At 50.9% G+C, this 13,529-nt stretch overlaps 1 protein-coding gene across 1 annotated transcript in view; it reads right to left on the bottom strand.

The window, feature by feature from the left end:
* Positions 1-11,079, bottom strand: part of LOC145417520 (uncharacterized) — an 11,788-nt gene extending 709 nt beyond the window's left edge. Inside the window, exons 1-2 of the mRNA XM_080286229.1 lie at positions 10,438-11,079; positions 7,464-10,313 (exon numbers count right to left, since the gene is read on the bottom strand). Of these exons, the coding sequence (XP_080142355.1) occupies positions 7,464-10,313; positions 10,438-11,079 (3,492 nt within the window). The remainder of the gene's footprint in view (positions 1-7,463; positions 10,314-10,437) is intronic.
* Between the last annotated feature and the right edge of the window lie 2,450 nt (positions 11,080-13,529).

Genomic DNA, 13,529 nt, shown 5'->3' with positions numbered 1-13,529 from the left:
AATAAATACAATAAAAAATAATAACCCGTACCCGAGTATCACCTTTGTGGTGGTGTGGCCTGATGCAGGGTTGTGATGGTCTAGCACATTTAAGGGTACATGATTAGCCTATTTCCCAAGATGGCATTGCAGCATAATTGCAATGCCTTCATTCCAAGGGGGCATTCGAACCACTAGGCCACCAGGTGCCTATGTCAGTTTCTCTGATGTGGACCTGATTGTTTAAGTCTGAATGGTGTCAAACTCGTACTTCAGATATGCAAGGCACTGTTGTGGCAACTGGTTCATATGGATGTGAACTTGATGGACTACAGACCTATGGCCACTTCAGTAGTGTTCTCAAACAGTTGCTTACCAGTATACTTAAATCCTCACTGTGTGTCGCCTGTTTTATATGATGTTCATCGCCACTTAGTCCGCAATGAGTTACATAAAAATACATAGGTGAAAGCTTCGTTGCTACCTGTGTTTTAGATTCGTCGTTTCCTTCATCTCAGAGTAAAATTTGCTTGGAAAAAGATTACATATATTGGAACACATCGTTTATATGGTACGTGGACTGCCTTGAAAGCTTGCCTGTGTTGTGCGATTGAGGTAAGTGAGCTGGTTTTGTGTGAGGGCAGAGTGGATGGCTCGCAGGCTGTATTTCGTGTTGGTACTGAAGCAGAGAAGGGCAATGGTTGCATCGCAGTTTGGTAGGAAGAAGTAGTGTCAGGGAAGGGCAAAATTTGTGAATGAAACAGGTCATGAAGAACGAAATTAGGTTAAAGATACAAGATGGCTGTGGTGGCCTTGAGTTTGTGTAGCATTTCGTTGGGCAGTGATGCGACGTTTTAGACCTTCAGCCCAAGGACGTGTTTTGATTTATTCTTTGCACCATCAAATATATATATATATATATATATATATATTTACTTTAAGGACGACTTTCATTATTAGAGGGAATATGTATACAGTTCTGGACAAATGTAGAAGTGTGCATGGAAAACTTTGGAAGGAATGAGAGAGTGTTTTTGATTGGCGATATGAATGGTAAAGTTGGGAATGCGAAGGTGGATGGAATAGTTGGTGAGTGGGGTGTGCCTGCTGAGATAGATGAGACTGGGAGTGCGTTAGTGGACATTTGTGCTGGGAGGGGGTTGGTGGTAGCCAATACCCTCTTCAGGCATAAAATGATCCACAGGTATACATGGCGAGTGATGAGAAGGGTGGGTGGTGAACTGAATGAAAGGAAGGCAATGATTGATTATGTGTGTGTGGATCAAAGGATGCGAAGATGTGTAATAGATGCAAGAGTTTATAGAGGTTGGGGGAGTGGACTTTCTGACCACTACTTGGTGGTGGCCAGAATCAAGGTCCAATTAGAATGGAGAAATAGAAGAAGGGAAAGACGAGAGGAAGGAGTAGTTGCAAGGAGAGTGGAAAGGTTACAAGAGGATGAGAAAAAGGCAGAGTATAAGAGAGAAGTGGAGGAACGATTGGGCAAATATGAATTGGAGCAGATGGGAGACGTGGAAGGTGTGTGTAGCATATTTACAGAAGAAATATGTGCAGCATGTGATGTGGTGTGTGGAAGGAAGAGAAGACGGAGGGGGGTGCAAGGAACAGCGTGGTGGACTGAAGAGGTGAAACAGGCTGTGGCACAAAAGCAGAAAGCATACAATGAATGGATGAGAAATAGGGGCGTGGAAGAAGTTGAGAGGCGGAAGAGAGAGTTATATGTAGAAAGAAAGAGAGAGGTGAAAAGATTAGTAAGAGAGAGTAAGAAGACAGTGGATGAGGAATTTGGAAGGAATTTGAGTGTAAAGTGGAGGGACTGTAAGAAAATGTTCTGGAAAGAGGTGAAAAGAGTAAGACAGGGTGGAAGTGAAGTTAGCAGGGGAGTGAAAGATAAAAATGGTAGATTACTAGTGGAGAAGGGAGAAAAAGTGAGCAGATGGAGAGAACACTTTAAAGAATTGTTGAACATAGAGGATGGAAGTAATGCGAGTATAAGTGGCTGGGGAATGGCTGGGAGAAGGAGGGAGGTGAGAAGACAGGAAGAAATCAGTAGGATAGAAGTTGTGGAAGCAATGAAGAAAGTTAAATCTGGGAAAGCCCCAGGAATTGATGGAGTGTGTGGTGAAATGCTGAAGCATGGGGGAGAGATAGTAGTAGAATGGATGTGGAAGATGTGCAGATTAGCCTGGGAGGAAGGTAGAGTCCCGGAGGATTGGAAGTCAGGTATAATTATTCCCTTGTACAAAGGAAAAGGGGAAAAAGAAGTGTGTGGTAATCATAGGGGCATTTGTCTTCTTAGTATAATAGGAAAAGTGTATGGTAGGATACTTATTGACAGAGTTAGAGAAAGAACAGAGAAATTAGTTGGAGAAGAACAGGGAGGCTTTAGGAAGGGAAGAGGTTGTGTAGATCAGATATTCATTCTTAGATCTTTAGTGGAAAAGTTTCTAGAGAAGGGAAAGAAGTTGTATGCAGCTTTCATGGATTTGGAGAAAGCATATGACAGGGTGGATAGACAAGGATTGTGGAAAGTGTTAAGAATATATGGAGTACGAGTAGATGGGAAGTTGTTGAATGCTGTGAAGAGTATGTACGATGGTGCGAAGGCTGCAGTGCGTGTGGATGGTGAACTAGGTGAATTTTTCTCTTTGAAAGTTGGGTTGAAACAGGGATGTGTCATGTCTCCATGGTTGTTCAATCTGTACATGGATGGGGTAATAAAAGAGGTACAAGGTAGGGTAGTGGATGTTGGAGTGGCCCTGGTGAGAGAGGATAGTGTTTGGAAACTCCCTGTACTGTTGTTTGCAGGTGATACTGTGTTGTTGAGTGAAGACGAAGGGGAGCTGCAAGGCTTGGTGGATGAGTTTGGGAGAGTGTGTAAGAAACGGAATCTGAAGGTGAATGTAGGGAAGAGTAAAGTGATGGTCTTTGAGAGAGGTGAAGTCAGTGAATGTACAGCGAGGTTGGATGGTGAGGAATTGGAAAATGTGAGTACGTTTAAGTACTTGGGTAGTGTGATGAGTAAGGATGGAGGTTTGGAGGGTGAAATGCTTGAAAGGGTACAGCAGGGAAGAAAGGTTGCTAGTTCTTTGAAAGCAGTGATAAGAAACAGGGAAGTGAGCATGGAAGTGAAAAAGTTACTACGTGACAGTATTGTGATACCAACTCTAACGTACGGAAGTGAAGCTTGGACGTTGTTGGAAGGACACAAGTCAAGAGTGAGACCAGTGGAAATGAGTTATTTAAGAGGAGCCTGTGGAGTCACAGGGAGAGATAGGCTGACGAATGAGAATATAAAGGAACGTTGTGGTGTTGATGTGGATGTGATAGGGAGCGTTATGAGGAACACACTGAGGTGGTTTGGCCATGTGGAGAGGATGGAGGGTGAAAGACTGACGAAGAGAGTGTATGTGAGTGAGGTGGAGGGGGGAAGAGGGAGGCGGAGGCCGAGGATGAGATGGAGGGATGGGGTGGAGAGGTATATGAGAGAGGGGGGTGTGAGTTGGGAGCAGGGCAGTGAAATGGCGGGGGACAGGGCGACTTGGAGGCGATTTGTTTGTGGCCACCCCAAACGGGATTGAGGCGTCTGGCAATAGATAGATAGATAGATGTATACAGTAGTATTTATTACCCTCCACCACAACTATACATCTTCCCAAGTTGAATAACATCGTCTGATGGTTGTCTGATATAAAATGAAAACATACTGTAGCGAAGGATTTAAAGGCGTGCAGTAGGCCTGTGCACAGCGCACAGACACTGCTCATTTATTGTTTCTTTGTGGTGGAGGGGGCGTAGTATAAGGATGGTATGGATTTGTTTTAAAACGATGAATTGTGCTCCTCATTTCTCACTAGATGAAAATGTGTTTCTTGGTGAAGGTGAGATATACTGTATATGTAAAGATATACGAGTGCGTTTAGTTACTGATTTATAAATTCTGTTATATATGAGTGTGTTGTTCCAGATGACTGGTTGAAGAGCGTGGTTGTAAATGTGTAAAAGGGGAAGGGCGATGCCGTGGAGCGAGAAAATTATGAGGCATAAAGCTATTGGAATAGGTAATGAATGTCATGGAGAAAGTACAAGACGATGTGATAAGGGAAGTATTGAATATTGGAGAGACGCAGTTTTGGGGTTTATGCCAAGCAAAGGAACCACTGATAAAATATTCATCCTTGACAGCTTCGGGAAAAATACAGAGGAAGAAAGGAATAGTTGTACTTTGTTGATTTGGAGAAGACTTCTGACAGTGTTCAAGAATGTGGTAAAGTCAGCAATGAGAAGAGTTGTGACTGAGGAGTGGATGGGAGGAGTCATGTACAGTAGGTAAGTTTTCGCACTCAGGTGAGAGTGAAAGGAGGTTAAAGTGATGAATTTCTCTGAAAGTTAATGTACATCATGGGTCAGATTTAAACCTATTATTGTTTATCGTGATGCTTGAAGTTCTCTCGCTTGATTTCAGAAATGAACTTCCATGGGAGGTGTTAGATGCTGATAACTTGATGCTGATCGCGGAGAATGAGAAGGTAGCGGAGGAAAGATTTAGGAAGGATTGAGCTGGAATGGTGCACAATGGTTTGATGGTAAACGCTGATAAAAGTGATAATAATATCTTGGGCCGGTGGCGGTAGAGTCAAGGCAGAGGGAATGTGGCCATGAGCAATTTACCACAAGAGTGTGGGAAGTAACTCCATCTTGTGAAGTGTTTGTGATTAGTGAGTGCATAAGAGGTCTAGTGGATTTAGGGGTAGGTTGCAAAACAATGGTGATTTTATGTGTGCGGTATGTGGGGACAGCATGCAAAAAGAGACGCAGGAAAGGATTAATCTTGCAGACGAGTCTCTTGAGTGTTTGGGGGAGTTTTGTTATTTGGGGGACATGATATGTGCTGGAGGTGGGGCTAGAACTAACTCAGTGGTAAGAGCAAGAAGTGGCTGGAAGAAGTTGAGGGAGTTGTTGGGCCTCCTGATACTGAGAGGGCGCTCAATACGTGCTAAGTGATCCTTGTATGCAGCATGTGTGAGGAGTGTAATACCATGCGGTAGTGAGACTTGGGCGGTAAATGAGCAGGAGATTCGTAGGCTCAAACGAACGGAGATAATGATGTGTAATGCGTCCATGAATGATAGGCCGGGGTTATGGGTTTGGCTTGCTGATGAAGAATTGCGAGGATGATTGAGACTTGTATGTATCAGTGTTGTGATAACAAAGGGTAGACTGAGGTGGTCTGGGCATGTGGAGAAGATGGAGGATGACACTGGGTGCAAAGGGTCAGAGGTGTGATCGGTGAGGATAGAGTTGCGAGAAGCAGACCGAAAAATATTTGGGACAGAGTCATAGAGGGTGGCCTCAGGGATCAGGGACCGTATACAGAGGCTAACAGAGATCGAGCAGCGTGGATAGCCGCCATTAGGTGACCAGCCTGACGCATGCAAGCATGTTGGAGTCTTTATAAACGAACGAATGCATTGCTAACTGGATTTTGTTTTATTTTAATGAAGTTTTCCGTGTTAGTTCCTGGTATGGTGGGAGACTAGTGTGGGTATGTAATTTTGTTTCTCGCACTGGTGCTGTTAATGAATAGTATTTCTTTAGAGCAGTTGCAACACAAAACCTGACGTCTTCAAGGCACATCCAAATGCTTTTGAAATAGGAATGGTAACACTAATCCCTTATTACCCCTTTGGGAACACAGCAATACATTCACAACACTCCAAAACTCAGCAATCTTCATACCAATTCTAACACTACCTATATTTACTAGAACACTGGTAAAGACAGAGTAAAACAACTGCTTCACTAAACAGACACACCATCACTTTCTCCAGACCAGTCACACACGAATCTTAACCCACACCCAAGTCCCCCTCTTTAACCAATCACTCCCATGAGGAAGAAACTCCAGAATTCCTGGACTTACTTTGGACAGACACATGACCTTTTCTTAACATGCAAGCAACATCAGTGCAAATTAAGGCACATCACAACTGAGAAGCCTTGAAAACACTCACAGGGACACCTATGATCACATGGCGTAAGTGGTAATAATTTAAGCAGTTCATTCGAAAGACAGTGAATTATAAAAGCTCAAACTAGGCCCTAACCTTAACAACCACAGACATGGAAAATGTACACAAGCACATAACAAAGCCTTAAGAATAATAACGGGATACGCAAAAGCCAGAAATATAGACCACTTGTACCAAGAAACAAGTACTCTCAATCAGGGATAGTAATATGCATGAGAGGTCAGCCTACATAGTTCATTTCTTCAGCACAGGATCCATCCCACCCATGTAACTTATGTTGCACCACCTCTACTACAAAGAAACAAAAAACGAGTGACTCAACACCATGCAGAATGCCTCAACGACACCCTTCCTCCTCCACCCAACCCTACATTTCAGAAACTGATAGCCACCACAGCCATGCAAAACCTCCAGCCAAACAGCGCCCCTCAAGAACCCCCACCAGACATTCTTTCCTCAGAAACTGTCCTTGCTATAGTCTCACCAATCTAAAACCAAGGTTTGGGTGGAGTCCAGCCGGGGATTTCCCGGCGTACAGCGCTGCCTTGTTTCCTATACTCTGATTGGCTAGTGGCTGACCTGACACCGTTAGAGTTCGTCCGCTCACATCTCGCCACCTGGCCTGACATGACTTCATCCACTTCTGTGTGTGTGTGTGTGTGTGTGTGTTTGTGTATGAGTGTGTGTGTAAAGACAAACTAATTTAAGTCATAAATATAATTTAAGTTATATATATAACAAAGTGAACAGTGGAAGCACGTGACAGAAGCTTAAATCTCCCTCTAATGCAGTGATTTTCAACCAGTGTGCCGCGAAGCAACTGCAGGTGTGCCGTGGGAATTGGGGAAGGAAGATTGATCCTCCCTCAAACAACGTGCACATGGCAAATGTGACATCTATGAGTATGACCATCATTTGTCACGGCTTAATGACAATGAATTTAATTAATTGTGAATTTATATTATACCCTATTTCTGGGGGGCATATCACACTGTATGTACGAACTGGTAACTGTTATTCCGCCGGGCCTCCGATTTAACGGATTTTCTCAGCCATACGGGCCTTCACCACAGCGGCACTTGGACGCGCTGCCTGGCGCCCCTCTTCCTTGTATACGTCTTAAAAGTAAAGATCAGGAGATGTAATTATGAAACGAACTTTAGAAGATGAGGGCAGTGAAGCTAGTGTGGCCGGAACTAGTTCTGGAAGCAAGACAATTAGGACAGACAGTATTACTTCCAAATCAGTTGTGCGACTGTATAAAGAAGACTACTTGTCCTTTGGATTCACTTCATCTGGAGAAGAGGAACCACGTCCTGTTGTTGTGATATTCGTCCCAGATCAGACTGGGACACGGGCAAATAAGTGAGCCCGTTAAAGGTGCGCTAGCATGCGCTGCTCATATTAGCGAGGAGGGGGGTGGCGACTGACCACCCGCAGCAGAAGTTCCATCGGCAAACGGGCAACAATGGCAGAGGCATCACGGACATCATCCCCAGATGGCACAAAAGCACCTCCCAAATGCGAGCGGAAGATGTCAGTGACAGGACACCTTAGCATATAATGAAGGAGGGGCTCCGTCTCCCTCTCTAAGCAATGTTCACACGAGTCAGGTTCCACCCCAGTGATCTGCTTATAACATAAAAAGCCAAGCCGCAAGCGCCTGAGCCTCACAAGCAAAAAATTTGGCAGACCTGGGGGGGGCTGCAGCTGGGAGTATGATGTAGCAGTGGCACACCACGTGGCAGAACGGGAGCCCTCTGATACCACTAGCCTATGCTCTTCCAATGACAACTGCCAGATTGTAGCAGCGAAAGACTTGACAATCTGAGCCCGGCCTCTGCCGAATGGGAACGTGACAGCAGGAAGGGAACATGCAGAGCGTGCAGCCTCATCCGCCAACTCGTTCCCGTGGATGCCAACATGCCCCGGGAGCCAGTGCAGGACAACAGATGCACCCCTGCAGACCAGGAGAGAGGCGAAGGTGTAAATCGCTGACAGCAAAAAGACATTATCCTTGAGGGAGAAGGAGCGAAGACCCATGATGGCAGAGAGCGAGTCCGAATGGACGACCACACGGCGATATTGATGGTGGTGTGCATGCCGCAAAGCCCCCAGTATAGCCGCCAGCTCTGCCTGGAACACAGAGGCCCCCTGTGAAAGCCGCCAAGACTCCACCGTGTCCCCAAAAATGAAGGCCGCCCCTGCAGCACCATCAGCCGCCACAGAACCATCGGTGTAGTACACAGCCGATCCCGGAGATCCCAGAGCCGCAACCCGGCGGAGACCATCCTGACGGAGGAGGGCAGGGATGGTGCCACGGGGCTTGGCACGTGCTGGACAAATCAACTGGAATGGGGGAGGCTCCCATGGGGGCGGATACTCAAACCCAGCAAAGGGTGCATCAGGGACCTGGCAGATGGAGTCAGCAGCCCCCATGTCATGCAACATAGCAACCGTTGCTCGAGCCCAGTCTCGCCGAGGGGCCGGGTCAGGAGGGCGTGACAAGAGCCTCAGGAGGAGAGCAGAGACAGGGAGAGTGGGTCTGCGGTGTACCAGCTGCAGAGTAGTTGCTGCAGCACGGAGCATAATTCTACCCCTCAAAGATGGGAAACTGCTCTCCAACCTCAGATTGACCAGCCGGGTCCAAGGAGGCGCATGCAGAATGACCCGCAAAGCGTCATTCTGCATGACCTCAAGAGACTGAGAAACCCGCGGGGCAAGACCAGTCAAGCATATGGCACTGTAATCTACCAGCGACCTAATAGCGTGTGTGTAAAAAGTTCTGAGTACCATATAGGAGGCCCCCAAACTCTTCTTGGAGAGGGAGCGAAGGGCAGAGAGACGCGTGGACGCTCGCTCACGCAAATAGCGGACATGGCTCGCAAAGGTGAAGTTACTATCGAACCACACCCCAAGATACTTGTGGACGGCCACGAAGGACAGCTGGTGACCCCCCAGCACGAGTGGAAAATGTGGGGGAAGGAGGCCAAAAGGCAAACACTTTGACTTGGCAAAGTTGATTTTGAGGCCAAGTTCTGAGCATTTGCCATACAACCTGGCCAGAGCCTCGTTCGCCTGGGCAAAGCAGTCCCTCCTGGTAAAGATCAGGGCCAGATCATCGGCATAAGATAAGAGGGTGACCCCACGACCGAAGTCTACATCAAGGAGCCCCTCCACCAGAACGTTAAAAAGGAGAGGGCTCAACACACTCCCCTGAGGAGTACCATTCTGGTAGTCATAAAAGGGGGAGAGACGCCCCTGAAATCGGACTCCTGCTGAGCGACCACAAAAGAAGTCACTAACCCATGACAAAAGCTTACCGCCCACCCCCCGAGCCGCCAGAGCCTGCAAGATGACCGCAGGGCTTGCCAGCTCGAAGGCCTTCTCGAGGTCAAGGAACACCGCCATCCCCACACCACCCCGAAGCTCCCCAAGGAACGATGCAAGGCAGTGAGAAGCACTCCTGCCAGGATGATAAGCAAAGATCCTTGGGTGAAGCGGACCCAGTCTCCATGCAAGACGCGCCCGCACAACTCGCTCAGCCGTCTTGGCAATACAGCTAAGGAGGGAAATGGGGCGCATGGCACCGGGAGCATTTGGCTTCGGGATAGGGTGAATAACAGCAGCCTTCCACAAACTCGGGAGACGCCCTTCAGACCATGAGAGGTTGAGCAGACCAAGAAGCCGCTCCATACCACAATCTCCTGCGTGTGACAGGATGGAGTATGTCAGCCCATCAAGGCCTGGATCAGTGTCCGCCCTGCGCCGTAAAGCTGCCAGCAGCTCCCTACTGGTGATGGGGCAATCGGCTGGGTCAGACTGATCACACGCCACCTGGACAGCCACAGCACGAGAGTCGGACAATTGCTCTTGAACAGCCAAGACTGATCGCGGGAGATTGGAGGAGGAGGAGCGGTCAGCAAAGTGCTGAGCCAGGCGGTTGGCCTCTGCAACAGGGTCGGGATGCGAAGGCGGACGGGAGGGACGTGGACCAGAGACGGACCCGATTCTCCTCCACATCTCACGAAGTGTGGAGTGAGAATCAAGGGTGCGACACCATACAATCCACGCCTCCTCCCTAAGGCGACGCTTCTCCGCAAGGACATGACGAGACACGGCAAACAAGCACCGGCGGCACGGCGAAGTGCGGCGCCGCCGGTACTGTCTGCGTGCCGCATTAAGCCTGCGGTTCAGCTCTTTGACCCTATCGCAGTAGAACCAACCGTCCCGGTAGCACCTTGCAAAGCGCTTCCGCAAAGGGATGGCAATAGAAGCAGCCTGCCGAAAGACAGCGGCAACCTGATCTGCACAACTCTCTAGGTCCAACGCCGGGGGAGAGGAGGAGAAAGCGAGAGTGAGGGCCTTATCAAAGGCTTCCCAATCTGCCCTGCCCACATCCCACCGTAGCGGAGGCGGCTCGAAGAGAGGGAGGAGGCAATGGCAGGTCCACCACAATGGCAAAGTGATCGCTCATAAGGTAGGGATGGAGCGACCACACAGTGGAGCCTGCTAGAGGAGTCGAGAGGAAGGCCAGGTCCAGCCGACCTCCACGGACATGTGTGGGTTCGTTGACATCATTCAGCAGGGATACACCACCCACCTCCTCCAGAGTGATGGAAATGTGCCGACCTGCCTCGTTGGAGGGGAGAGGCGAGGACAACAGAGCATGGTGTGCGTTGAAATCGCCCCCAATGTATACCGGTCCCCCGGCAGCCTGGGAGAACAAGTCCCCCAGCTCCAGGGCTGCCCGAGAACTACGGTACACATTGTACACAGTAAGGGGCGACCCCGCCAAGTGAAGCACCACGCCCTGGACCTCCACACCATCTCCACAGAAGGGAGGGGGTACACAGCTAGTGGAGGCAATGTGGTCACGGACCAGTATGGCACAGCCCCTGGACACACCACGCTCACGAGGGAGGAGATGGGCGGTATAACCCGCCAAACGAAAGGAGGAGCCCTCAGACAGAAGGGTTTCCTGCAACAGAATAAGATGCGGGCGATCTCTGACGGCCACCTCTTGAAGGAGGGGTAGCTTGCTCATTGCCCCAACACAGTTCCACTGGAGGAGGCGAAGGGAGACGACCTCCCCGCATCCAGAGACAGACTGAGGCGGGGATCGCTCGACCCCCGAGTCAAAGGAGGAGTTGATGGAAGCACCTGAGGGGCAGACGGGAGTCGGGGAGTGGCAGGAGTCTGGGCACGACGGGGCCGAGCCCTGACCCCAGCCCTGGACGCCTTCTGTGCAGTCGTCCATGTGGGCGAGCCCGACTTCCGAGGGGCGCGAGGAGGCCTGCCCGAGACAGGAGCAGGGGTCCCTCGCCGCTTGCCGACGCTCCACTCCAGCCACCTGTCGATCACAGCCACCAAGGGGCCTGACCCCAGCTGAACCCCCAAAGCCCGAGCCACTGCACTCGTGATGGCCTCCGCCATCTGAGCCCCAAGGTGACGCAGCTCGTCCTTGGTAAATAGCGGTTCCTCTGGAGTAGACGCCTGAGACACTGGCGCTGTCACAGGAGCCGCCCGGGAAGGAGGAGGTGAGGGCACCCGAGCCACCGGGGTCGCTGGATGGTGAACCTCTGCCACCGCACTGGCTGTCCTCAAAGCAGGTGTCAAGGGGGGAAAGGCCGACTCGCTCAGAACCGGTGGGCCTGGCTCCTGAGAGCGGCGCTGCTGACCCCAAACAAAAGTGCCCGGGGGAGCGGGTGTCGCTATCAATGCCTGTTGCTGCCGCACCCAAGAGACTTGCCCCTCCCTGCCCTGAGTCACCCTCTTCACCCTCGCAGGGCAGCTGGGATGCCAGGCATGGTGAGCGCCTGCACAGTTGGGACAGCGGGCGGCGACCGGCTCCTTCGCCTTGAACCTCGCAAGGCACTGCTCGGTTTCGTGGGAGCCGCTGCACATCCCACACACCACAGGTCTGTTGCAGCTCGCACGGTGGTGGCCGAACCTCTGGCAGCGGAAGCATCGCAGCGGCTCTGGAGTGTAAGGGCGCAGCCAGTACACACCCCAGTTCCCCAGATCTAGGGAGGGAACAAGAGGGCCCCGGAGGGTTACGAACACCTGCAGCGTCTCCTCCCGAGTCCTCTGGTGCTGACACCTGGTCGCCTCCTCTACCAAGTCGTGTTGGAGCAGGATGTCCACAGGCATACGGCGAGGGTATCCCATCACCACGGCCTTGGTGACCTGTCCGCCCCGTGTTAGCTCTACCACCTTCACGACAGCTGCCTCGTCCTCTGCCACCACCTTGAGTTGCAGGTATGCCTCCTCTGTTGCTGGAATCAATACACAGCTTTCGTCCCTCCCAAAGCGATTGGTCACAGCAAGACCCGGCAGCTGCCTCTCCAGGGCCGCAACTGCGTCGTAGCTGGTGGTGTAGCCCGGCTGCAGAGGAACCCTGAAAGCGGGGAAGGAGGAGCGGGGAGGAGGGGGAGCTGCCACCGACACAGAAGGGCGAGGTGCAGGTGGAGGCCTTTTTGTAGCAGGCGCTGAAAAACCCTGGGCTGCAGGCTTGGTAATGGGTGAACGCCTAGCCCTGCGAGTTACAAGGGTAAACCCCTCAGCACTCTCAGAGGCATCAGCATCAACGGCGGGATTGGCAGCGGTAGCAGTGGTGGCAGAAGGAGCAGTGGTGGGGGCTGGAGACAGAGGAGCAGGCAGAATCACGTCCATCCCCTCATGGCGACGGGCGACCTTCCTGGGTGCAGCAGAGGAGGAAGCAGAGGAGCCAGAGACAGGACTCCCTGGACAAGCCCGATCGCCAGCAGATACAGTTGAGCTGTCTCCTGATTCATGCCGCACCCTCTTCTTTCCAGAAGTTAAGCACTTCTTGCCCTTGTCAGTAGGTGGGTGGGTGACCGATAGTGAGTCACATCGAATTGTGGCAACTCCTGGATGGGTGACCGCAGCCATACCCTCACCCAACGCCCCAGGAACCGTCCCAACCCTATCTCCAGCAGTGAGGACTCTAGCAGATGGATCAGGTATCGGGATCCTCGATGGCAGAGGATTCCTCGAAGACCCTGGGGGTCTAGACCTAGCCTTGCCTGCCATGACAGACAGGCAGAATCACTCACACAGGCACGCACACAAACACAAACAAGCACACAGAAACACAGGAAGGAGCCTACCTACTGTGGTGGAAACTGCCCCCCCGCTAGCGGAGGGCGAGACAGCCCCTGCCACAGCCCCGAAGGTCTTGCCTACTCCTAGCCCTAACCAGAGTTTTGGCTCACCCCTGCAGCTTCCTATAACCACCCCGACTACGGGGCCCCCTTGTGTACCAGGCCTGCGCCTGGAAACCGCGGGGTTCGGCTTCGTACCACGTACCAGGGGAACACTAAGAGCCGGAAAGGAAATACAGTAAGAGGCAAAAAGAAACCACTGAAGGGCGAGTGCGCACAAGCGTGAGCACCCCGGTACACAACAGTGGCTGGAGACCAAGGCGTGGTCAGGATGAAGGCGGCGAGCAACGACAGCAACAACACCTCAAAG

Source organism: Coenobita brevimanus, chromosome 110, assembly GCF_032717465.1.
Source record: "Coenobita brevimanus isolate Jiangsu-jjx chromosome 110, ASM3271746v2, whole genome shotgun sequence".
Lineage (NCBI taxonomy): Eukaryota > Metazoa > Arthropoda > Malacostraca > Decapoda > Coenobitidae > Coenobita > Coenobita brevimanus.
The sequence above is the reverse complement of the archived record's forward strand: the minus strand, read 5'-3'. Positions and strand labels throughout refer to the sequence as shown.